General features: G+C 41.1%; 2 protein-coding genes across 8 annotated transcripts in view; both read left to right on the top strand.

Moving 5' to 3' along the window:
- Positions 1 to 27,509, top strand: part of LOC5516076 — a 68,035-nt gene that overhangs the window by 646 nt on the left and 39,880 nt on the right. Inside the window, 9 exon segments of the mRNA XM_048726622.1 lie at positions 1,143 to 1,345; positions 2,614 to 2,854; positions 4,141 to 4,357; positions 4,774 to 5,171; positions 5,751 to 5,842; positions 18,807 to 19,047; positions 21,649 to 21,865; positions 22,279 to 22,676; positions 23,526 to 23,617. Coding sequence (XP_048582579.1) covers positions 1,143 to 1,345; positions 2,614 to 2,854; positions 4,141 to 4,357; positions 4,774 to 5,171; positions 5,751 to 5,842; positions 18,807 to 19,047; positions 21,649 to 21,865; positions 22,279 to 22,676; positions 23,526 to 23,617 — 2,099 coding nt within the window.
- Positions 11,311 to 27,509, top strand: part of LOC116620204 — a 28,224-nt gene continuing 12,025 nt past the window's right edge. The window contains exons 1-6 of one of the 7 annotated variants that reach the window (XM_048726619.1): positions 11,311 to 11,461; positions 12,208 to 12,846; positions 12,904 to 12,945; positions 13,144 to 13,207; positions 13,441 to 13,484; positions 14,364 to 15,781. In XM_048726619.1, coding sequence (XP_048582576.1) covers positions 12,213 to 12,846; positions 12,904 to 12,945; positions 13,144 to 13,207; positions 13,441 to 13,484; positions 14,364 to 15,781 — 2,202 coding nt within the window. In that variant the 5' untranslated portion in view covers positions 11,311 to 11,461; positions 12,208 to 12,212. Of the gene's footprint in view, positions 11,462 to 12,207; positions 12,946 to 13,143; positions 13,208 to 13,440; positions 13,485 to 14,363; positions 15,782 to 27,509 lie in introns of all 7 variants that reach the window. The other 6 variants (XM_048726620.1, XM_048726616.1, XM_048726615.1 and 3 more) reach the window with 6 other exon arrangements.

Raw genomic sequence — 27,509 nt, 5'->3', positions numbered from 1 at the left:
AAATATTGCTTTGACAGGTGTTGAATTTATAGTGAAATAAAAACAAATAAACAATTTAATGTCCATAGCCGTCTACACTATCATCTGCTTTTGAATGAAAATCAAAATGTTGATAAAATTTTGCTCGTATTCATTATTCTTATTTGTTAGCTCTGGCAAACTTTGCTTAGCTAGTTATTTGATGTACAAATTAGAAGGATTGGTAATGGAGTAGAAAACCCATAAAAATTCCTCCGAACGAGAGCCCGTTTTACAAAAAAAAAGTATGGATATTTTTTTTCATAGGGGCTTTTAAAACTGGTCTTGACAACGAGTTTTCCTTAGTAATCAAATGACCTTGAATTGACCTTTACATAATACAAAAGGGCCTTTTATTCCGACCTGCAAAGCATTGTGGGCCCGTAATTCTTTCAAAAGCCGTGTTACTCGCATATTTTTTTATCGCTATACTAGCATCAAATAGGTCCGAAAAAAAATTAACAGGGAAAGAAAAATGTAAGTCTTTAAATTATTAGGGCTAACGCGGCTAGCTTGCCCCCCTTCCATCTCCTCCCAATCCTCCCTGTCTGCATTTCCAAAATGGCGGCCAAAAATCGAACTCCGTGTTTTCTCGTGTTTTCTAGCCAGTCTGCTTATCTTAGTGTCACGCACGCCTTCCAAACAGGCCTTCCAAACAAGCTTGTGGGGAAGGCGCGCGTGACACTAGGAGCGGAGCAGACTACGTATTTTCTCGCCGAATAAAAAACTCCGCCATTCCTCTACATTGTCTTGTTTTTCGCCTTATTTTCCCACAGGCTTCCCACTTGCGTCAGTGATGGATTTCTAAGGAAAAAACGAATTCACGCAAATAAACATCTACGATTTATATCTTCATGCTCGAAGTCATGGAATAAACTTATTTGGGATGTAAATATATATCCATCTGTGCTGTTTTTTCTTCCCTAGCACTAGCAAGAACAGTAGCTATAGCAATAATAATAGCAGTAACCATAATAATAGGAATAACAGCAGCACTAGCAACAATGTACGAGTTTAGAGCAATGTAAGTGTGTCTCTTTCTCTCTTATTTTGTGTCGATATTAGAGTATATGACTGACGGCATTATTTATGTGACGTAATCTTAACCATTTCCCTCTCTCCAGGCGACGTAAAGACATACCAGCGAGGGGACCTGGGCAAGCACGGCATGTTTTTCAAGCTGGTTCCTAAGTACTCGTACAAGAGTCATAAGCACTGGAGGGGATGTTGGAAACGGTTCGGGCAGAAGAAACGCAAGGTTGGCGCGCAAAGCATTCTGCCACGCAATTCCGCCTGGCCATTTAAGTCCAAACTAGTCGACTTTAAGGTGAGAAAACCTGGCGTATGAAGAAAACTAGTTGACTTTAAGGTGAGAAAAACTTGCGTATGAAGAAAACTAGTTGACTTTAAGGTGAGAAAACCTGGCGTATGAAGAAAACTAGTCGACTTTAAGGTGAGAAAACCTGGCGTATGAAGAAAACTAGTTGACTTTAAGGTTAGAAAACCTTGCGTATGGAGAAAACTAGTTGACTTTAAGGTGAGAAAACCATGCGTATGAAGAAAACTAGTCGACTTTAAGGTGAGAAAATCTTGCGTATGAAGAAAACTAGTCGGCTTTAAGGTGAGAAAACCTTGCGTATGAAGAAAACTAGTTGACTTTAAGGTGAGAAAACCTTGCGTATGAAGAAAACTAGTCAACTTTAAGGTGAGAAAACCTTGCGTATGATGAAAACTAGTCGACTTTAAGGTGAGAAAACCTTGTGTATGAAGAAAACTAGTCGACTTTAAGGTGAGAAAACCTTGCGTATGAAGAAAACTAGTCGACTTTAAGGTGAGAAAACCTTGCGTATGAAGAAAACGTTGTCGTTTTGGGGGTCTGGTACCGAGGAATCTTGTTTCTTTTAAGATACTTTCTCTATAGACTAAAGATGGTCACAGTCACTGTTTTTCTCTCCTTATTACAAGTTTACGAAGCCCCTGCGATACGACAACCGTGACAAGAATCGTGCAGCTTCTCCAAATAAGGAATATATTAGTTTCCTTATATGGAAGTGACCGCGTTAGGCAAAAACAACAATTTTTGGCTGAATTTTCTTGATATGTTCCACTCAGAGAAGTGGGCGGGAGGGGGGTTATTTTTTTAGTGGGGGGGGGAGGGTGCAAACACCCTTCTGCCCCTCCGCCCTTGCCTTTTGTTACGAAGAATGGCTTACGCTAAAAACGCCAGCGAAGAGTGATTGCTTTCAGAGAAGCGTTTTTATCCTGTATCTAGCTCTTATTAAGGCTTACAGACAAGGCAAGGAGAAATACTGATCAGGGATTATTGGCAACTTGACAATTTCCTTAAGAAAAGATGCATTTTGGAGGCGGAGTTCAAATGGCCTATTATCCATTAGTATCCTATTATCCATTAATTTATTATTCAATGCTAATGAATAATACAGATGAAGTTGTGTAACCATCATCATAAAATGAGGATGAAACCTGTGCATTGTATACGATTCATGGATAAATTACGACCGTTTCAGCTTAGCCTAATAATCAATAAACCATGCACTTCAAAGATCACCACAGGTATCCCGTTTGTATTTCCAGTACGCCGGCGAAGCCCTCATTCACGACACCCTGTGCACCAAGTGGGTGTACAACATCTCCGTTATGCACAAGGATAACAAGTACGTGTTCTACGCCACCAAGACTGACCCTCCCCTCCCTATGCGACTTGAGATGGACGGCTACGATACCGTACTTGTCTCATATTATGACTCTTACGTCATCGACTACCACACATTCAACAAGTGGACTTACGACAAGGGGATATTTGATATACCGCATCGTAAGTAATTATACCACATCGTAAGTAATCAATACGCATCGTAAGTAATCATACCGCTTCGTAAGTAATCATACCGCATCATAGGTAATCTTACCGCATCGTAAGTAATCATACCGCATCGTAAGTCATCAGACCGCATCGTAAGTAATCATACCGCATCGCAAGTAATCATACCGCATCGTAAGTAATCATACCACATCGTAAGTAATCAATACGCATCGTAAGTAATCATACCACATCGTAAGTAATCATACCGCATCATATAAGTAATCATAACGCATCGTAAGTAATCATACCGCATCGTAAGTAATCATACCGCATCATAAGTAATCATACCGCATCGTAAGTAATCAATACGCATCGTAAGTAATCAATACGTATCGTAAGTAATCACACCGCATCGTAAGTAATCAAACCGCATCGTAAGTATTCATACCGCATCCTAAGTAATCATACCGCATCCTAAGTAGTCATGCCGCATCGTAAGTAGTCATACCGCATCGTAAGTAATCAATACGCATCGTAAGTAATCATACCACATCGTAAGTAATCATATCACATCGTAAGTAACCATACCGCATTGTAAGTAATCATACCGCATCGTAAGTAATCATACCGCATCGTAAGTAATCATACCGCATCCTAAGTAATCATACCACATCGTAATAGTGCTGGGACATCTCTAAGTTCTCTCTTTGTTTCTAGTTCGACATAAAACATGGTGTTGGAACATCTCTAAGAGTCTATCTTTGTTTCTTGGTTCGCCATGATAAATGGTGTCGAAACATCTCTAAGTTCTCTGTGTTTCTGTTTGGCCTTAACAAATGGAGAAGGGACAACTTTAAGTTCTCTCTTTGTTTCTAGTTCGCGATGAAAATATTGATGGGACATTTCTAAGGTTCTCTCTTTGTTTCTAGTTCGCCATGACAGATTGTGTTGGAACGTCGCTAAGTTCTCTTTGTGTCTCTAGTCCGCCATGACAACTGGTGCTGGGGCATCTTAGTTCACCGTTTGTCTCTAGTTCGCCATGACAGATTGTGTTGGGACATCTCTAAGTTCACTGTTTGTCTCTAGTTCGCCATGTCAGATTGTACTAGGGCATCTCTAAGTTCACTGTTTGTCTCTAGTTCGCCATGTCAGATTGTACTGGGGCATCTCAACGTTCACTGTTTGTCTCTAGTTCGCCATAACAGATTGTGCTGGGACATCTCTAAGTTCTCTCTGTGTTTCTGGTTCGCCATGATAAATGGTGCTTGGACATCGCTAAGTTCTCTCTGTGTTTCTAGTTCGACATGACAAATGGTGCTGGGACATCTCTAAGTTCTCCCATGGCAGTGAGGGCGCTGCTATGTCGATTAACCCGATGGCGGAGTTCACGTCACTCGGACACTCACGTGACCTAGTCGACGACGACTTCGACGAGTTCCGACAGCAGCACGACAAGGTGTACGAAGACGATTCCGAACACCGCAGACGAAAGCACATATTCAGACACAATGTCAGGTAAATGATTTACTACCTTGCCTACAAGAACTCTAATATCACCCATGATAACCACGAACGATATCTAATTGAAATACTGTCCAAGAGGTGAACCGGTGTTTTTTTTTCTGAGGTTTAGGCCAAGGGCGAAATTAAAAGGTGTCGAAGACTGATTGTAAGCGAATTTTAATATGTCAAGATTTGTCCACCCCTACTATTTTTGAGGTTCTAAGTAACAACAAATAAATCCTGAATATCAAAACGTGATAGGGTGTGATGACGGTGTGAATAAACGTCGTAAATCTCCACAAGAGACTGCGGAACCGATCTGAGAGTTTGAGCCGCACACATGCGCACATCATCCGAACGCATTGACAAGACAGCTTTGAAAACTCAAGTTCCAAATTCATTGCATTTTTCTCATTTCTTCAACGTAGATACATTCGTTCAATGAACAGACGCAGCCTACCGTACAAGCTGGAACCCAACCACTTCGCCGATCTAACAGACGACGAGTTCAAAAGCTACAAGGGCGAACTTGATGACGAAAGCAATGACGTCAAGAAGGATCGCGATGACGTCATAGATGATGACGTCAATGATGATACGCAAAAAGACGAGGAGGACGAACCGTCAGATGGTTACCATGGAGACAATAAGGACTATGAAGGGTGGCGAAGCCCGCGATCCGGCTACAGAAGGAGTGGAATCAGCGGTGAAAGTCATGAAAATAGAAAAAATAAAAAGAAAGAACATAAAAAGCGAATGCACGCTAAGATAAAGCATTCGAAAAGAATGTTTGAAGTTCCTGACCAGCTGGACTGGCGGAATTACGGTAAGAAAAAATTGACACGTGATCATGTGATGTCATAAGACATGTGATTATGAACCATCATTTGACAAATGATTATGTGGATATGCTGTTTAATCAACGGTCGTCAGTCCTTTGACAGCTTAGTCTTGAGTTGAAGTAGCTTCGTCTAAGGTTGCGTGATCCTGAGTGTTACATGTGTCACGTTTAGAATCGCGTGATCTTGAATGTGACATTTTTAGGATTGCCTGATCTTCAATGTGACATGTGTCATGTTTAGGAATGCGTGATTTTGAATGTGACATGTTTAGAATTGGGTGATTTTGAGTGTTACATGTGTCACGTTTAGAATTGCGTGATCTTGAGAGTGACATGTGTCATGTTAGGGTTGCGTTATCTTTAGTGTGACATTAGCCATGTTTAGAACTGCGTTATCTTGAGTATGACATGTGACATGTTTTGGATTGCGTGATCTTCCGTGTGACATGTGTCATGTTAAGGATTGCGTGACCTTGAGCGTGACATGTGTCATGTTTAGGAATACGTGATCTTGAGTGTGACATGTTTAGAATTGTGTGACATGTGTCCCTAATCGTTGTGCAGGCGCTGTGAATCCCGCCAAAGGCCAAGGGACGTGCGGCTCGTGCTGGGCATTTGCCACCGCCGGCGCCGTGGAGGCGGCTCATTTCATTCAGGTAGATCAACAAAAACAATAACAATACAACAGCTTTGTCAAGGTAGGTCTTGAAGTGCAGTGAAATGAAAATAGGAAATCAAGGTGGTGGGATATTCCAAGCCATCCAAGAACAATAACAATATTCACCATAACAAAAACACCGATGACAACAACAACAACAGCTTTGTCAAGGTAGGTCAACAACAACAATAACAATATTCACCATAATAAAAACACCGATGACAACAACAACAACAACAATAACAATATTCACCATAATAAAAACACCGATGACAACAACAACAACAGCTTTGTCAAGGTAGGTCAACAACAACAATAACAATATTCACCATAATAAAAACACCGATGACAACAACAACAACAGCTTTGTCAAGGTACGTCAACAACAACAATAACAATATTCATCATAATAAAAACACCGATGGCAACAACAACAACAGCTTTGTCAAGGTAGGTCAACAACAACAATAACAATATTCACCATAACAAAAACACCGATGACAACAACAACAACAGCTCGGTTAAGGTCAATAAAAACAAAAACAATAATAGCCACAATACTAATACTAATATCCGGTATTTTCTAACATCCCATATGTACTAAAATCCCGTATGTACTAACATCCCGCATGTACTAACATCCCGTATGTACCAACATCCCGTATGTACTAACATCCCGTTTGTACTAACATCCCGTATGAACTAGCATCTCGTATGTACCAACATCCCGTATGTACTAACATCCCGTATGTACCAACATCCCGTATGTACTAACATCCCGTATGTACTAACATCCCGTATGTACTAACATCCCGTATGTACCAACATCCCGTATGTACTAACATCCCGTATGTACTAACATCCCGCATGTACTAACATCCCGTATGTACCAACATCCCGTATGTACTAACATCCCGTATGTACTAACATCCCGTATGTACTAACATCCCGTATGTACTAACATCCCGTATGTACTAACATCTCGTATATCGCGTAGAAAGGTGAGCTGTTGAATCTCGCAGAACAGCAGCTACTCGACTGCACGTGGTCTACGCCCGGAGTGTATCATGGGAATAACGGTTGCTTAGGTGGCTGGACTTGGAAAGCGTTCTCGTGGGTCAAGAAGTTCGGCCTTGCCACGACAAAAAGTTACGGTCACTACCGGGGACAGGTAAGTAAACCAGGAGACTTAAGCTTGGGGAAAAAAAGACAAGAAAAAAGAGCTCAAGCCAAGGAAACTATTTTTGTTTTTTATTAGTCATCTTTGTAACTCGACCCATAGTTTAAATCGACTCTGTGTTTCTCTGTTTTAAAGGAAGGCTTTTGTAAAACGTCGAACCTGACTGTTGGGGCTCGAATCACGAGCTATCGACGTGTGAAGCGGTTTAACCGTATAGCGCTGAAAAAGGCTCTGTCTTATCACGGCCCGGCGACCATCTCCATCAACGCGAACCCCAAGTCTCTCAAGTTCTACAGCAATGGTATCATGTCTGACAAACACTGCAGTAAGTTGAGATGGAAAAACCATTGAACGGGGTACTGCACAGTGAAACTAATTGACAATCTCACGTTGCGCGGGGGATTGGGTCGAGGTGATACGCGAACAGCAAGCTAGGACCACATGGCGTCCAAAGATGCCATTGTTGATTTTTGAATCGAACTAACGAAGATATTCCGGGAGCAGAATTGCTAAAACCTACAATTATTTCATTTCAATCTTCTTCCATTTAGGAACACATCAACATGTTTACGACGCCATGTTGAAATGCGTTCCATAAAATTTTCCCAGCATGCCGTTCGCATATCAACCTGACCAAAAATCCTGCACATGTAAGAAAATATGATAAGCTGCTAAGACTTTTTTTCGATATGTGGAGGCTGGGAAGAGTTATCTTTGCATTCAGATTTCAAGGTTATCATTGTCTGCAAGCTGCTAACAATATCGACAATTTGTTGGTTGCCAGGCAACAAAACAGACCACGCTGTACTTCTCATCGGCTACGGCTCGGATAATGGCGTGCCTTACTGGCTTATAAAGAATTCTTGGTCACACAAGTGGGGAAATAACGGATTCATCAAAATTAAACAGGGGTTGTGCGGGATCGAGAAACGACCCTTTGTGGTGCTGAACAAAAGCAGACGAAAATTGCCCTGGCAGGCAGACAAGAGTACAAAAAAAGATGAAGTACCTTACTCCGAGTTAAAGAAACATTATCATAGACACCACTGGTACTGGACTTAACGAGTGACGAGTAACTTGCATTGTTGTGTTGTAAAATGGCGATGACGGGCTTCGAGTTTTGCGCGCTGTTGTGTTTTAGTGTTCACCTGTTTACATAGCGAGTAGCGATAGCGAGTTCCTTGTGCTGTTGTGTTGTGCTATGGAGATGAAGGGCTTCGAGTTTTGAGCGCTATCGTGTTTAAGTGTTTACATAGCGAGTAACCTTTACGAGTAGCGAGTTCCTTGCGCTGTTGTGATTTAAGTATTCAAATAGCGAGTAGCGATAGCGAGTTCCTTGCGCTGTTGTGTTTTAGTATTCACATAGCGAGTAACGGGTAACCTGACGTTGTGCAATTTGAAATGTTGTATTATTGTAGTTTGGATGTTGTATTGTAAGTATGGACATAGCAAATAGCTTGCGATGTTGTATTGTAAGTATAGACATAGCGAGTAGCTTGCGATGTTGTATTGTAAGTATGGACACAGCGAGTAGCTTGCGATGTTGTATTGTAAGTATGGACACAGCGAGTAGCTTGTGATGTTGTATTGTAAGTATGGACACAGCGAGTGGCTTGTGATGTTGTATTGTAAGTATGGACATGGCGAGTGGCTTGTGATGTTGTATTGTAAGTATGGACATAGCGAGTAGCTTGCGATGTTGTATTGTAAGTATGGACACAGCGAGTGGCTTGTGATGTTGTATTGTAAGTATGGACATAGCAAATAGCTTGCGATGTTGTATTGTAAGTATGGACATAGCGAGTAGCTTGCGATGTTGTATTGTAAGTATGGACACAGCGAGTAGCTTGCGATGTTGTATTGTAAGTATGGACACAGCGAGTAGCTTGCGATGTTGTATTGTAAGTATGGACATAGCGAATAGCTTGCTATGTTGTATTGTAAGTATGGACATAGCGAGTGGCTTGTGATGTTGTATTGTAAGTATGGACATAGCGAATAGCTTGCTATGTTGTATTGTAAGTATAGACAATGCGAGTGGCTTGTGATGTTGTATTGTAAGTATGGACATGGCGAATGGCTTGCGATGATGTATTGTAAGTATGGACATAGTGAATAGCTTGTGATGTTGTATTGTAAGTATGGACATGGCGAGTGGCTTGCGATGTTGTATTGTAAGTATGGACATGGCGAGTAGCTTGTGATTTTGTATTGTAAGTATGGACATAGCGAATAGCTTGCGATGTTGTATTGTAAGAATGCGATTAGCTTTTGATTGTTTTTAATGGACTAGCAGGTAGCGTTTTTCCCTGCTAGCAGAGGCCTCTTTTCTCTGTATTTCGCTGGGCTGGAGTTCGCGAGGAAAAGATACCTCTGCCATGGGTCGCAAGTTCGTTTGATCAAACCGCCGTCCACGATCGTGGACGAGATCCAGAGCGCATGCTCTGTTCATTAATTACTGGCCACTATTTGAGCCCACAATGACTAGCGCATGCATGAAACGTATATCCGCTGCCGGATAATAAGCCCGCATTCGAAACGGCGTCCTCCGTAGAAATATCACGCGACGAATTATAAAAGAAGCCATTCAATGCCTTATCTTCATTCAGAATTTTCTCTCTTTTGACAAACGAGTCAATCTTCCGTTTACAGGTTTTGCATATTCTTCTGGGAATAGCTGATCTAAGTTTACCAAAAATTTTTGTAGCATTTTCTTCGAATCCAACTGTGCGATATTTACATTGAAGAAACTCGCCTGCCCAGATGTCTTGAAATTAATCCCACAAACAAGACAAAACTCGTCTTTGCTGCGTTTGTTATTCACTCTTTTTAGTGACGTTTTAGGTGATCGAAATTGAACAGTTGTTTTCTTTTTTCGAAGAGGAGAACTAACCAGAGTTTGATTCATGATTTCCGACAAAACCCATGCAAAGCATATTGACAGCTTTCGCGCGATGGTACGGGTTTTGGCACGTCGGTCGCTTATTAACGCTCACGCATGCGCAACAGAAACAGTTTCGACCCATGGCAGAGGTATCTTTTCCTCGCGAACTCCAGCCCAGCGAAATACAGAGAAAAGAGGCCTCTGCTAGCAGGGAAGTAGCGTTTGCGAGTACCTTGATCTGTTTTCTTGTGCATAGCGAGTATCCGAGTAGCGAGACGTATGAGCGACTTACGGGTTGCCTGGTGTTGAACAAGAGCAGTAGAAAGTATTAGCAGCGAGTAGCGAATTCCACGGCTGTTTTGTTGTGCTGGACAATGGCGAGTACCTAAATAGTGCGTAGTCATGTATCAAGCAGCGAAAAACTCTCTGTTTTGTTGTACTGGATACGGCAACAGTGGACCCAGAATATATCATATTGACTCGAAATACAAGTCAATATAATATATTAGCAAGTTAGCAAGTGCCTTTAATTAGTTCTGCAACATCGTAGAAACAAACTCCTCCTTAGGGAGTGTTCATTAGATACCCTTAGAGGGGAAGAAGAAGAAGATTTTCCTGTTTACTCAGGTGTTAACTCAGGCAGCTTAAAACTTCAGAGCCCCCCTCGTGAAAAAAAAAATCCCCCCCCACCACCACCACCATTTAACAACCCCCAGATTTCAGAAGAATTATCAAGAAAATTGAGAGCCCTCCTTAGAGAGCCCTTTTTTTAGCGCCCCTCCTTTAAGGTAGTACAAATTTTCGGAGCACCCGGCTCTAATATCCCCACCCCTACCCCTCAGGGTATTTATTTAACCTTCCCTAATATACACAGCATAAGTCGTCACATGACGTCATCAAAATATATATATATATATATTTCATTAAAGAAACATCGTATGGCAACCAAACTCGGTATGTGTCATGTATGTTGAGTGGGGCGCAATGAGATGGTCACGTGACGCCATCGATGACGTCACTAAAAGTAAAACTACCCGTGATCTGTGGAATCGTTAACGTCGTCTAAAACAGAAATATAACCTGATAATAATATTTAATATTTCTAAAAATATTAAGCGAAGAAAAGCAATGATTTGGTCGTTTGGAGCTCCATTTATATTATAAATCGATTCGATTCATAGATAGAATTCGCCAAATCAATCGGGTAAATGAAATCAATTGGTAAGGGAAACTTTGAATGAGTATATCAATTGCTGAAAAGAGTTGAAAACAATTTACTAAATTTATATAAATTATTATCATATTTATCAATTACCTTTAGATTATCAATTTTTATCAATTAGTTATGTCTGGCATACCATTTGAACCCTGTCAACTCCAGAAGCTTGGGTTGCCTGTGCTAATACCCACATTAGTGGTCACTAGTCTCCCGCGGTATAGCCACACCTTCAGTCTTCTTTCCCTGCGAAGTTCATCTCTCACACAGCAGTGATTTATGATCGCCGTATAAGTATGCGTGCGCCCGAGTAAAGGGCTGAAGCCTTATTAGACCGGTAAGTGAACCTTATAAAGACATTAATGAGTGGTTTCTTGAGTAAAATATGGTTTATTTTGGGTAAAACCACGAACATTGTGTCTATGTGAAGTGATGTGTGTCAAATATTCTGTAAGTTGAGATGTCTTTTGCTGGCTCGTTTTGGCCGTAATCTCAGGTTATACGCCATATTTTCATACATCGACGTGTTTGTAAGCTAATTTATCACATTTATTGTACGTTGTTGTGCAATGTGACTGATTTTTCACATGTTTGCATGCTATTTCCGCTTTCGCTTTGAAACGGGTTAGGCAAACGAACGCGATGCAAATTTTTGGTGCCAACTAAACTAATAGCGGTTTCTCTCGCTTCTAAACTATCGCATCAAACACATCCACGAAAAAGAATACCTATATCAGAGTTTTAATTTGCCATCAAGATCGTGTTGATCAGTAATAAAGCATTTCATGAGTTTCAGCCAAACGCAGCCCGGGGGGAACCGAGACGATCGTTGTGCTTAGCTTGTATTGGCAAAAATGCGAGCAAATTTTTCGGCGGCCACTAAATTATAGTGTGGCAGTTTCACTCGATATTAAACTCTCGCATCCAACAATATATGTATGCTATTTCAGCTTTCGCTTTTAAACTTTGTTAGAGGGGAGGGGAGGTAGGCGGAAGGGTCTAGGATTACGGAGTTAGGGATGGGCTGGGAATTTTGCTAGAAGTTGTCTATTATTTGTTTTGAGATATTTTTAATTTTTACAGATGAGATGGCCTCTGCTCTGTCGGGCAGTGAGAAAAAAGACAACTTCCAAAAACTCAGTCGCCTGCTGATAGATGGCGGAACTAAATCCCTGCGTAACTACTTCAGCTCATTCCACCCTCCTGCCACCCTTACAGCCAGTTTGAATGCTCACAAGAGCACTCTGACAGGGCTTAAGAGGAAAGTCCTTAAACCTAACCAGTGGGATATCCTGTTCCCTAAAAGCGGCCCCCCAACCACTGCAGAGGACTATGATATAACACTGTTGACGTGTTTACTGCGGAACATCTGTGGTCTTGCTCCACCAGCTAGTACAACCAGCTGGGATAAGCTGCCTCCTGCTACCGACCAGACCAAGGTGGCCCAGGTAGTCAGACTGAGGCACTACAGAAACGATCTGTATGCTCACATTAAAACAACAGAAGTGGAGACAGCAGATTTCAATCGGTACTGGGCTGATATCTCAGCAGCTCTTCTCTCTTTGGGGGGTATCAGTCAGGTGGAGGTGGATGACCTGTATGTTGCCCCTCTAGGAGAGATGGATTATGGGAAGCTTTTGGAGGAGTGGTGGAAGCAAGACATAGACCTTGCCGAAAAGATAGAAGGTGCAAAAGAGGAGATAATATCTACCTCAGAAAAGAATACAGAAAAGATTGTGTCTGAACTGTCGGCTGAAGTCACACGTAAAAGTGATTCAAATACAGAAAAGATCTTGTCTGCAATAGCCTCGCAATCATCAAGTAAGTGTATAGGTGTTTCTCCCCTTTTCTGAGAGGAGATTAAAAAGGTCTCTGCAATAGTCTCACTCCAAGTTGAGTCACCAAGTGCAACAGTGCAAGTGCAACAGTGTACCTTTCTTTTTATCATCGATGTAGAATTTATTGTAGACTATTATACACTGTTCCCGTCAGTGTGTTAACAGCAAGGTGTTGTTTCAGGTCGGAAGATAGAGAGCAAAGATGTGGCCACTATAACTGAGGAAGACAAGGCTGCATCTATGAGGTAAATCATCAAAAGGTTTGGTGTATTATAATACTATAATGAAATAATTCTTGTTAGGTTGAAAATTCAAAATGTATCTCAAGTTGTACTCATAATTATTTTAGCACAAGCATGTGTCAGCAGAGAAAGGTTGGAGATTAATTTGTAGTTACTCGAGACAGACATCATGACCTCGTGGCTAGCTAAGTTGTAGTAGTTGATATAACAGCCTGGACTTGTGCTTTTCTATTCAGACCCAGCTTAGCATCAGAGGATATGGAGCTTCCAAAGAAAGAAGGTACAATATATGAAATTCATAAAAATGATATATTTGTTTGCTGACATAGAATTGGGGGATGATTTAAAAAAAAAAATGCACCATTTTACACGATTTTACATACAAAAAAAATTATATATAAGGGAGAGGCCTGAAACCAAAAGTTGTGAAGAAGAGATGTCGGACTCTAAAATATAGTAATGATGAACTTGACTGGATCATCAACTCGGTAAAGGAGGGCAACTTCATTTTCTAGATTAAAAGACTTTTTTGTTTATTAATGTCGTAAGGGCGGGGGCTTTGAAAATTTTTGGGTTCTGAAAGGGGTGGCCAGCGAAAAAAATGTTTACAATAAAAGAAGGGCTCTCACATTTTTAGGTGTCTTGAGGAAAAATCTTCGCTCCCCCTTGGTGTATTTAATGAACAATCCCTTAATCAAGATTATTCTGATTACCCATTTCCCATCTGTCTGTTACCAGGTCTGCCATTATTTAGTAAATAAACCCCTTCTGGCGGCTGGGATATCGGCGGATAATGTCCAAGGATGAGAAATGGTACGAAAAATAAACAGTTGGCCAAGAAGCGAAGATATCACAGTGAGCCAAAGAAGGGGTTTATTTATTTTATATCCCAGTGACTACACTGGAAATGCGAAAAGTGTATTCTGCGTGCGCTGATGTGCACTGGAATTTTTGCCATTCGCGAAAGATAACAATCCATGCAACAATTTTTTTTCATTAGAACTGTGAAAATGTGCACGTGACTCGTATTGACCAATGAGCGCGCGTGAAAATTCATCAGTGGGATATAATCTATGATATCTTAATATCATACCAAGCATTATTTGAAATATGTACATATTATTGAAGAGTTATCTTATTATTTTTGTTTTCCCCATAGTTATCACACACTTCATTGAGTGTCTGTGTGAAAAGTACACGACTGGTGAAATGGCGCTGATAGAGCCCCTAGAAAACCTTGAAGAGCACGACTTCTCCCTTGACAGCATGTTCACGGAGCCAAAGATCGTTAGAAAAGACACTGATCTTGAAGTGAAGATGAATAATATGTTTGTTGTTGATGGGAAAGTGAAGAAAGCGTGCAAGGTGCTTTTGGAGGGTGACTCGGGTGCCGGCAAGACTACCTTGACCAAGAAATTGGCCTCAGACTGGGCTAAAGGAGTCTTGTCTGGATCTAGTACCTTTCCAGAAGTGGAGTTACTCCTCGTCTTAAAGTGCAGTGAAATGAAGGAAGGAAATGAAGGTGGGGGGATATTCCAAGCCATCCAAGAACAGCTGTTACCTGAGGAGATCACAGTTGAAGAGAGGCTGGTGATTTTTCAATACATCAAGCACAATCAGGGAAAGGTAATGGTTATTTTGGATGGTTTAGATGAAATTCCCTTACAGGCAAATAGCGTCAAAGAAAGCTTAAATAAGGTAATCAGCAGAAATGCGTTAGCCCTTAGCTATATTCTTGTTACGAGCAGACCAGACAAGACCCTGTACAGGCACTTCGTGGGGGGTAACATTCTGCAGATTAAGGGGTTGTGTAATGTAGATGACTACATTAGTAATTTCTTCCCATCCGATTTAGAGAGTCAACTTTTTTCCAACTCGATTAGAAATTTAAGCTTGTCTAATCCCCTCACAGTAGCGCTGTATTGTCTTTGCTATCAAGAATGCGTTAAAGCCCACACGAGAGAAGACTTTAGCCACAATATTACTATGAGGGAACTGTACGACGAGGTAGCATACTCACATATAAGGAGGTATTTCGAGAAGGAAAACAGAAAATTAGACGAACACGATATTCAAACGCTAACCTTGGAAATCGGTAAAGTTGCTTTTGAAAATCTAAGAAAAAATGCTGTCACTTTTTCTCTGACAAAAGTATCAGAAGACCTGAAAAGAGTAGGGTTTTTGAAAAGGCAAAAACCTCAATGCGCGATAAGACCAGTTGAAATGTTTTCCTTTTTTCACAAGTCTTTCCAGGACTATTTCTGTGCCGTTTATTTAGCTAGCAGACTTGGGCAAGGAGTTGTTGAACCTGAACTAATTGGTGATACGCGTTTATTTGAATGCGTTAATCGTTATGACCTCGCTGCGATGGTGGGTAGCGATGCAGTGAATGTTGTTGAATCTCTTGCTCGGAAAGTACCTGAGTTTCCACCACAAGGTATTCCTTCTTGTGATGCTGATAATCACTCTATCGCTCTCAAATTGCTGTGTCAGTGTCTAGTGGAATGCAAAAAGGTAGAAAGCGAATTTGTCAATTTGTTAAAAAACGTGTACCAGCTTTTACCGTGTAGAGTTTATGTTGATATCGATCGTTCGTCCACACTGTTAGGACTGTCGTATTTGTTATCTCAAGATTTGACTTATTTTGAGAGCCTGCAAACAGTTGGTTATGTCAGCGGTTCGCGTCCTCTTAGTGATCTTTTTATCTACATAGCTGATGGTGTAGATACTGGTATGGCAACTGAGACTGGTCAGTTAACAGAAGTGTTAGCCGCTTCTTCATCGGTTCAAAAGCTCTACATCTTGTTCGAGGCGTTCCCATTTCATGATGGAAATTTTGAAGAAGCCATGGCTAATGTGCTATCACGTAACAAATCTTTGCGGTATCTCTGTCTGCATGTTGGCGTTCTCGATCAGTCCGAGTACGAGATGGGGACGAGTTTATTCAAATCTCTGAAGAACAACTCAACACTGTCAACAATTGACATTAGTGTTAATAGCTTAGCTGATGCATGTGCAAGCGAGCTCGCCAAGGTCTTAGTAGTTAACACTAGTCTCAATGATGTTTATATTGGTGCCTACTTAGGGGGTGCTGAAGTTGCAAGTATTGCTGAAGCGTTGAAGGTGAATACAACAGTGCGAAAACTCGGGATTATGGGTAAAAACATGACGCCTGAAGCAGGACGAGCATTGGGTGAAATGTTGAGACACAACACTACTATCACTTTGCTTTCACTATTTCATGGTAATATTGGTAATTCCGGTGCACAGGGTATCGCTTCTGGTCTTTCGCAAAACACAACACTCGAAAAGATTCAAATAGAAGATTCTTGTATAGGTGCCACCGGCGTTTCTGCTTTAGCAAAAGTCATTCAAAATGCTACGCATTTAGATTTGTCAAGGAACATTATAGGTACAAAAGGAGCAAAAGCTATTGCTAAAGTTATAGAAAACAGTTGCAAACTCAAATATCTACGTATTGATTATTGTAATATAGATGTGCTTGGTGTCAGAGATATTGCTAAAGCTTTGTCAAAAAACACAAATCTAGAGGAACTGTCCGTAGCTTGTGCTGGTATAGATGACGAAGGAATGTGTGCGCTCGCCCGGTCTGTGGCTAAAAATAGATCCCTGCAGGTTCTTACCATCACCTACAATAACATCAGCGAGAAAGGTAAGCGGGCTATAATTGAGGCATGTGCGAAGAGTCAGTCGCTAAATCACCTGTTCCACGAGAACGACCCGATTCTCAACACATGCCTCAAGCCTCACTCGGTGTGTCTCGGCAGCCGTGAAGTCTTCTCTCGATTAACCCTTCGCAGTTCCTCGCAGGGTTTTACCTCACCATACCTAGATTACAAACAATACGAGCAGGGTGTAGACAGTCAAGTTGAGGAATTCGCTATACATACAGCTAAATATTTTCGTGAACGATTTGATGTATTTTACGATGACATTAGCAATTTATAATATCAGCGAGGAAGGTAAGGGAGCTGTTATTGACGCATGTGCAATGAGTCAGTCGCTAAAGCACCTGTTCCACGAGAACGACCCGATTCTCAACACATGCCTCAAGCCTCACTCGGTGTGTCTCCGCAGCCGTGAAGTCTTGCCTCAACTGTTGCATGCTAGTCGCTTGCAGGGTTTTACCTTACCTTACCTAGAGTACAAACAATACGAGCAAGGTGTAGACAGTAAAGTTGAGGATTTCGTTATAGCTTCAGATAGATATACGGTATTTAGTTATTGTATTTAGGTTATCGTCTTGTTTGATCGCGTGTATTTTACGTTGAGGCAACCACATCAGTGTTTTGTACTCTATATAAGTCTATGGCAGTAGCAGTTACTAAGAGAAAATAACTTCATAGATTATAACTCTAGGATGATTTTAGTTGGTCTAAATAAAAGTGGTTCCCTTGGTTTACGTTTTCTTCTTTTTTGTTTGTGTTCTTTTTTGAAGGCTTTTTGTCGGCTATGGCGCTGTCAAGTATATTTACCACTTTAACTAGTGGATTTTACTCTGCCGATAAGCTTACTTCATGTAAATTTATATCTAAATAAAAATAACAGAACTGTTTACACCGTTTTGCTTATGTTTATTGCTAAAGATCAGAAACCTATAGAAGTTTTGGGAAAGGGCGGGAGAAAGGGGGGAGGGGGGGGACGTACTTGTTGTTCTTCCGTATATTTCCTGATATTTCTTGTTATTTTTAAGGCAAATGTCATAAAATAGGGGGGCACCTAGCCCCCCCCCCCTACCGCCCCTGCCAACTGACTAAAGATGCTCATAGTAACTGTTTTTTTCTTCTGATTACAAGTCAAAAAGTTTACCAAGGTACGCTAACCTAGGTAAGATGGAAGTGACTGTGCTTGGTAAAAGTGGACGTGAGGTAAGGGGGCGTTTATTTTTGTAAGGGGGGAGAAGCGCTTCTTTTTGTAGCGGGAGTTGTGAGGGGGCGTTTTTTTTGTAGGGGGGGAGGCAAACGCCCTTCTACCTCTCCCCTTCATCCAGCGTTTTGTTACAAAAAACGGCTTACGCTAAAAACGTACTCGTTCGAGTAAAAGTACGAAAGGCTGACTTCAGTCGCTGATTTGACTAACTGTACAGCATTTAAACCATACGGTACAAAAGATGGCAGATTTGTTTAATAATGACGGAGTCATAAAACAAAATCATAGCCTTAACTTTGTGCTAGTTTTGTTAGCAATTGCTAAAATGTGACAGCCGTAAAAAAGGCGGCATTTCAAAACAAAAAGGCTGGTTTAACCGCGCGGTGCTGGGACTAGTCTTGCGTTTGCCAGCACTGGCGACTCAGTAAGGCTTGCCCCCAATTGAGGAGGACTGGTGCCCAGGGACTTTTGGAAACTTGACATAAGGGGGGCATTGGGGAGGAGGAGTTCAAACATCTTATTATCCATGAGGTTTATTCAATGTTAGAATAAATACAGGTGAACCAAGTTGTGCAACAATAATCACCAAATGAAAACCTTCAAATCGGTATATCTGCATGCATTGCATACCGTTCATGGACAAATTACGACTAATAACCTAATAAACCATGCACTTCAAATATCACCACAGGTATCCCGTTTGTATTTCCAGTACGCCGGCGAAGCCCTTATTCACGACACCCTGTGCACCAAGTGGGTGTACAACATCTCCGTTATGCACAAGGATAACAAGTACGTGTTCTACGCCACCAAGACTGACCCTCCCCTCCCTATGCGCCTTGAGATGGACGGCTACGATACGGTACTTGTCTCATATTATGATTCTTACGTCATCGACTACCACACATTCAACAAGTGGACTTAGGACAAGGGGATATTTGATATACCGCATCGTAAGTAATTATACCACATCGTAAGTTATCAATACGCATCGTAAGTAATCATACCGCTTTGTAAGTAATCATACCGCATCATAGGTAATCTTACCGCATCGTAAGTAATCATACCGCATCGTAAGTAATCATACCGCATCGTAAGTCATCATAGATAGATAGATAGATAGATAGATAGATAGATAGATAGATAGATAGATAGATAGATAGATAGATAGATAGATAGATAGATAGATAGATAGATAGGGGTTTTATTCAATTGCCATGGCAGTATTACAGACTGAATTAAGGCAAAGGGCCAGCACATATAGCGTTATACTATTACAGAAATCGATAAGTAACAAAGTCACCAAAGCATTTAGTTGCAGAAATATGTTTGTAGGTATTCATACTGCCGGATCTTAGTGAGTATCCATGCACATTATTAATTACGCCTCCAGTAATTACAGATCGAAGGGGTTCTAGCTCTTTAGCGGAGGTCATGAGACTGATACAAAGCTCGCGCCTGCGGTCAGCAAGACTTTGGAGCCCGCTGGTTTCCAAGGCCTCCTTGTATCGTAGATTGGGTAAAACGATACGGAGGGCCCTCTTTTGGATGCCCTCAACAATGTCGACAAGGAACCCTGTTATGTTAGCCCATACTGGACCTGCGTACTCCACAACAGATCTAATGAGTACACAATAGATGGCAATAAGATCCTGGACCGGTACTCCAGATTTCTTAAGGAGCCGGAGAGCGTAGAGCCTTTTGTTTGCCTTCTTAACTACATAGTCTACGTGCTTATTCAAGGATAAGCTTGACCCTAAACAGTTCTCTGTATCAGGGAAGTCTACTGTGCTGGCCCTGGTGTATTTTCTCCATTGCATCCTTGAATCGCTTGAAAGAGGCGAAAATTATGTGCGCATATTTTTTGCCGACTTTTCAAAGGGCTTTGACTTAGTCGACCATAACGTCTTAATGTCTGAGCTCGACCTCCTGGGAGTCAACGAGTATCTCCAAAATTGGATTGCTGCCTTTCTCACAGCCCGACCACAGCGCGTCAAAATCAGTGGCCACACCTCATCGCCTGTGTTCCCTAATGGGGGCATACCACAAGGCACTAAGCTTGCTCCACTATTGTTTGCTATACTTGTAAACAGGCTGGCGAGCACTTGGCCATATCGCATTAAGTATGTTGATTACACCACCATCTTTGAAGTGATTCCCAGGTACTCGCCAAGTTATCTGCCATTTATTGCTAATGATATTTGCAATTTTGCTACGGAGCGTGGGATGAGGCTCAACCCCAAAAAGTGTCGGGAATTAGTCATTAATTTCCTGCAGTACCAGCCCTCGCCAGTTAATGCCCTGCAACTCATGGGCTCCGTGATTAAAAGGGTTGAAAGCTACAAAATCCTCGGCGTCCACATTAGCATCGTAAGTAATCATACCGCATCGTAAGTAATCATACCGCATCGTAAGTAATCATACCACATCGTAAGTAATCAATACGCATCGTAAGTAATCATACCACATCGTAAGTAATCATACCGCATCATATAAGTAATCATACCGCATCGTAAGTAATCATACCGCATCGTAAGTAATCATACCGCATCATAAGTAATCATACCGCATCGTAAGTAATCAATACGCATCGTAAGTAATCAATACGTATCGTAAGTAATCACACCGCATCGTAAGTAATCAAACCGCATCGTAAGTATTCATACCGCATCCTAAGTAATCATACCGCATCCTAAGTAGTCATGCCGCATCGTAAGTAATCATACCGCATCATAAGTAATCATACCGCATCGTAAGTAATCAATACGCATCGTAAGTAATTATATCACATCGTAAGTGACCATACCGCATCGTAAGTAATCATACCACATCGTAAGTAATCATATCACATCGCAAGTAACCATACCGCATTGTAAGTAATCATACCGCATCGTAAGTAATCATACCGCATCATAAGTAATCATACCACATCGTAATAGTGCTGGGACATCTCTAAGTTCTCTCTTTGTTTCTAGTTCGACATAAAACATGGTGTTGGAACATCTCTAAGAGTCTATCTTTGTTTCTGGTTCGCCATGATAAATGGTGTCGAAACATCTCTAAGTTCTCTGTGTTTCTGTTTCGCCTTAACAAATGGAGAAGGGACAACTTTAAGTTCTCTCTTTGTTTCTAGTTCGCGATGAAAATATTGATGGGACATTTCTAAGGTTCTCTCTTTGTTTCTAGTTCGCCATGACAGATTGTGTTGGAACGTCGCTAAGTTCTCTTTGTGTCTCTAGTCCGCCGTGACAACTGGTGCTGGGGCATCTAAGTTCACTGTTAGTCTCTAGTTCGACATGACAGATTGTGTTGGGACATCTCTAAGTTCACTGTTTGTCTCTAGTTCGCCATGTCAGATTGTACTGGGGCATCTCTAAGTTCACTGTTTGTCTCTAGTTCGCCATGTCAGATTGTACTGGGGCATCTCTAAGTTCACTGTTTGTCTCTAGTTCGCCATAACAGATTGTGCTGGGACATCTCTAAGTTCTCTCTGTGTTTCTGGTCGCCATGATAAATGGTGCTTGGACATCGCTAAGTTCTCTCTGTGTTTCTAGTTCGACATGACAAATGGTGCTGGGACATCTCTAAGTTCTCCCATGGCAGTGAGGGCGCTGCTATGTCGATTAACCCGATGGCGGAGTTCACGTCACTCGGACACTCACGTGACCTAGTCGACGACGACTTCGACGAGTTCCGACAGCAGCACGACAAGGTGTACGAAGACGATTCCGAACACCGCAGACGAAAGCACATATTCAGACACAATGTCAGGTAAATGATTTACTACCTTGCCTACAAGAACTCTAATATCACCCATGATAACCACGAATGATATCTAATTGAGATACTGTCCAAGAGGTGAACCGGTGTTTTTTTTCTGAGGTTTAGGCCAAGGGCGAAATTAAAAGGTGTCGAAGACTGATTGTAAGCGAATTTTAATGTCAAGATTTGTCCACCCCTACTATTTTTGAGGTTCTAAGTAACAACAAATAAATCCTGAATATCAAAACGTGATAGGGTGTGACGACGGTGTGAATAAACGTCGTAAATCTCCACAAGAGACTGCGGAACCGATCTGAGAGTTTGAGCCGCACACATGCGCACATCATCCGAACGCATTGACAAGACAGCTTTGAAAACTCAAGTTCCAAATTCATTGCATTTTTCTCATTTCTTCAACGTAGATACATTCGTTCAATGAACAGACGCAGCCTACCGTACAAGCTGGAACCCAACCACTTCGCCGATCTAACAGACGACGAGTTCAAAAGCTACAAGGGCGCACTTGATGACGAAAGCAAAGACGTCATGAATGATCACGATGACGTCATAGATGATGATGTCAATGATGAAACGCAAGAAGACGAGGAGGACGAACCGTCAGATGGTTACCATGGAGACAATAAGGACTATGAAGGGTGGCGAAGCCCGCGATCCGGCTACAGAAGGAGTGGAATCAGCGGTGAAAGTCATGAAAATAGAAAAAATAAAAAGAAAGAACATAAAAAGCGAATGCACGCCAAGATAAAGCACTCGAAAAGAATGTTTGAAGTTCCTGACCAGCTGGACTGGCGGGATTACGGTAAGAAAAAATTGACACGTGATCATGTGATGTCATAAGACATGTGATTATGAGGCATCATTTGACAAATGATTATGTGGATATGCTGTTTAATCAACGGTCGTCAGTCCTTTGACAGCTTAGTCTTGAGTTGAAGTAGCTTCGTCTAGGGTTGCGTGATCCTCAGTGTTACATGTGTCACGTTTAGAATCGCGTGATCTTGAATGTGACATTTTTAGGATTGCCTGATCTTCAATGTGACATGTGTCATGTTTAGGAATGCGTGATCTTGAATGTGACATGTTTAGAATTGGGTGATTTTGAGTGTTACATGTGTCACGTTTAGAATTGCGTGATCTTGAGAGTGACATGTGTCATGTTAGGGTTGCGTTATCTTTGGTGTGACATTAGCCATGTTTAGAATTGCGTTATCTTGAGTATGACATGTGACATGTTTTGGATTGCGTGATCTTCAGTGTGACATGTGTCATGTTAAGGATTGCGTGACCTTGAGCGTGACATGTGTCATGTTTAGGAATACGTGATCTTGAGTGTGACATGTTTAGAATTGGGTGATCTTGAGAGTTACATGTGTCACGTTTAGAATTGCGTGATCTTGAGAGTGACATGTGTCATGTTAGGGTTGCGTTATCTTTGGTGTGACATTAGCCATGTTTAGAATTGCGTTATCTTGAGTATGACATGTGACATGTTTTGGATTGCGTGATCTTCAGTGTGACATGTGTCATGTTAAGGATTGCGTGACCTTGAGCGTGACATTTGTCATGTTTAGGAATACGTGATCTAGAGTGTGACATGTTTAGAATTGCGTGATCTTCAGTGTGACATGTGTCCCTAATCGTTGTGCAGGCGCTGTGAATCCCGCCAAAGGCCAAGGGACGTGCGGCTCGTGCTGGGCATTTGCCACCGCCGGCGCCGTGAAGGCGGCTCATTTCATTCAGGTAGGTCAACAAAAACAATAACAATATTTACCATAACAAAACACCGATGACAACAACAACAACAGCTTTGTCAAGATAGGTCAACAAAAACAATAACAATATTCACCATAATAAAAACACCGATGACAACAACAACAACAGCTTTGTTAAGGTAGGTCAACAAAAACAATAACAATATTCACCATAACAAAAACACCGATGACAACAACAACAACAGCTTTGTCAAGGTAGGTCAACAACAACAATAACAATATTTATAAAAATAAAAACACCGATAACAACAACAACAACAGCTTTGTCAAGATAGGTCAACAAAAACAATAACAATATTCACCATAACAAAAACACCGATGACAACAACAACAACAGCTTTGTCAAGGTAGGTCAACAAAAACAATAACAATATTCACCATAATAAAAACACCGATGACAACAACAACAATAACAATATTCACCATAATAAAAACACCGATGACAACAACAACAACAGCTTTGTTAAGGTAGGTCAACAACAACAATAACAATATTCACCATAACAAAAACACCGATGACAACAACAACAACAGCTTTGTCAAGGTAGGTCAACAACAACAATAACAATATTCACCATAACAAAAACACCGATGACAACAACAACAACAGCTTTGTTAAGGTAGGTCAACAACAAACAATAACAATATTCACCATAATAAAAACACCGATGACAACAACAACAACAACAGCTTTGTCAAGGTAGGTCAACAAAAACAATAACAATATTCACCATAATAAAAACACCAATGACAACAACAACAACAGCTTTGTTAAGGTACGTCAACAAAAACAATAACGATATTCACCATAATAAAAACACCGATGACAACAACAACAACAGCTTTGTTAAGGTACGTCAACAAAAACAATAACGATACTCACCATAATAAAAACACCGATGACAACAACAAAAACAGCTTTGTTAAGGTACGTCAACAAAAACAATAACAATATTCACCATGACAAAAACACCGATGACAACAACAACAACAGCTTTGTTAAGGTAGGTCAACAACAACAATAACAATATTCACCATAACAAAAACATCGATGACAACAACAACAACAGCTTTGTCAAGGTAGGCCAACAAAAACAATAACAATATTCACCATAATAAAAACACCGATGACAACAACAACAACAGCTTTGTCAAGGTAGGTCAACAACAACAATAACAATATTCACCATAACAAAACACCGATGACAACAACAACAACAGCTTTGTCAAGGTAGGTCAACAACAACAATAACAATATTCACCATAACAAAACACCGATGACAACAACAACAACAACAGCTTTGTCAAGGTAGGTCAACAAAAACAATAACAATATTCACCATAATAAAAACACCAATGACAACAACAACAACAGCTTTGTTAAGGTACGTCAACAAAAACAATAACGATATTCACCATAATAAAAACACCGATGACAACAACAACAACAGCTTTGTTAAGGTACGTCAACAAAAACAATAACAATATTCACCATAACAAAAACACCGATGACAACAACAACAACAGCTTTGTCAAGGTACGTCAACAAAAACAATAACAATATTCACCATAATAAAAACACCGATGACAACAACAACAACAGCTTTGTTAAGGTAGGTCAACAAAAACAATAACAATATTCAGCATAATAAAAACATCGATGACAACAACAACAACAGCTTTATCAAGGTAAGTCAACAAAAACAATAACAATATTCACCATAACAAAAACACCGATGACAACAACAACAACAACAGCTTTGTTAAGGTAGGTCAACAAAAACAATAACAATATTCACCATAACAAAAACACCGATGACAACAACAACAACAGCTCGGTTAATGTCAATAAAAACAAAAACAATAATAGCCACAATACTAATACTAATATCCGGTATTTTCTAACATCCCATATGTACTAAAATCCCGTATGTACTAACATCCCGTATGTCGCGTAGAAAGGTGAGCTGTTGAATATCGCATCCCGCATGTACTAACATCCCGTTTGTACTAACATCTTGTATGTACTAACATCCCGTTTGTACTAACATCCCGTATGTACTAACATCCCGTATGTACTAACATCCCGTATGTACTAACATCCCGTTTGTACTAACATCCCGTATGTACTAACATCCCGTTTGTACTAACATCCCGTATGTACTAACATCCCGTATGTACTAACATCCCGTATGTACTAACATCCCGTATGTACTAACATCCCGTATGTACTAACATCCCGTATGTACTAACATCCCGTATGTACTAACATCTCGCATGTACCAACATCTCGTATGTACTAACATCCCGTATGTACTAACATCCCGTATGTACTAACATCCCGTTTGTACTAACATCCCATGTGTACTAACATCCCGTATGTACTAACATCCCGTATGTACTAACATCCCGTATATCGAGTAGAAAGGTGAGCTGTTGAATCTCGCAGAACAGCAGCTACTCGACTGCACGTGGTCTACGCCCGGAGTGTATCATGGGAATAACGGTTGCTTAGGTGGCTGGACTTGGAAAGCGTTCTCGTGGGTCAAGAAGTTCGGCCTTGCCACGACAAAAAGTTACGGTCACTACCGGGGACAGGTAAGTAAACCAGGAGACTTAAGTTTGGGGAAAAAAAGACAAGAAAAAAAGAGCTCAAGCCAGGCGAACTATTTTTGTTTTTGATTAGTCATCTTTGTAACTCAACCCATAGTTTAAATCGACTCTGTGTTTCTCTGTTTTAAAGGAAGGCTTTTGTAAAACGTCGAACCTGACTGTAGGAGCTCGAATCACGAGCTATCGACGTGTGAAGCGGTTTAACCGTATAGCGCTAAAAAAGGCCCTGTCTTATCACGGCCCGGCGACCATCTCCATCAACGCGAACCCTAAGTCTCTCAAGTTCTACAGCGATGGTATTATGTCTGACAAACACTGCAGTAAGTTGAGATGGAAAAACCATTGAACGGGGTACTGGCACAGTGAGAGAAATCTCACGTTGCGCGGGGGATTGGGTCGAGGTGATACGCGAACAGCATGCCGGGACCACATGGCGTCCAAAGATGCCATTGTTGATTTTTGAATCGAACTAACGAAGATATTCCGGGAGCAGAATTGCTAAAACCTACAATTATTTCATTTCAATCTTCTTCCATTTAGGAACACATCAACATGTTTACGACGCCATGTTGAATTGCGCTCCCTAAAATCTTCCCAGCATGCTGTTCGCATATCAACCTGACCAAAAATCCTGCACATGTAAGAAAATATGATAAGCTGCTAAGACTTTTTTTCGATATGTGGAGGCTGGGAAGAGTTATCTTTGCATTCAGATTTCAAGGTTATCATTGTCTGCAAGCTGCTAACAATATCGACAATTTGTTGGTTGCCAGGCAACAAAACAGACCACGCTGTACTTCTCATCGGCTACGGCTCGGATAATGGCGTGCCTTACTGGCTTATAAAGAATTCTTGGTCACACAAGTGGGGAAATAACGGATTCATCAAAATTAAACAGGGGTTGTGCGGGATCGAGAAACGACCCTTTGTGGTGCTGAACAAAAGCAGACGAAAATTGCCCTGGCAGGCAGACAAGAGTACAAAAAAAGATGAAGAACCTTACTCCGAGTTAAAGAAACATTATCATAGACACCACTGGTACTGGACTTAACGAGTGACGAGTAACTTGCTTTGTTGTGTTGTAAAATGGCGATGACAGGCTTTAAGTTTTGCGCGCTGATGTGTTTTAGTGTTCACCTGTTCACATAGCGAGTAGCGATAGCAAGTTCCTTGTGCTGTTGTGTTGTGCTATGGAGATGAAGGACTTCGAGTTTTGTGCGCTTTCGTGTTTTAGTGTTTACATAGCG

This window comes from Nematostella vectensis, chromosome 4, assembly GCF_932526225.1.
Source record: "Nematostella vectensis chromosome 4, jaNemVect1.1, whole genome shotgun sequence".
In the NCBI taxonomy this organism is placed as follows: domain Eukaryota; kingdom Metazoa; phylum Cnidaria; class Anthozoa; order Actiniaria; family Edwardsiidae; genus Nematostella; species Nematostella vectensis.
Note: the sequence above shows the minus strand (reverse complement) of the source record. Positions and strands in the feature narration are given on the sequence as shown.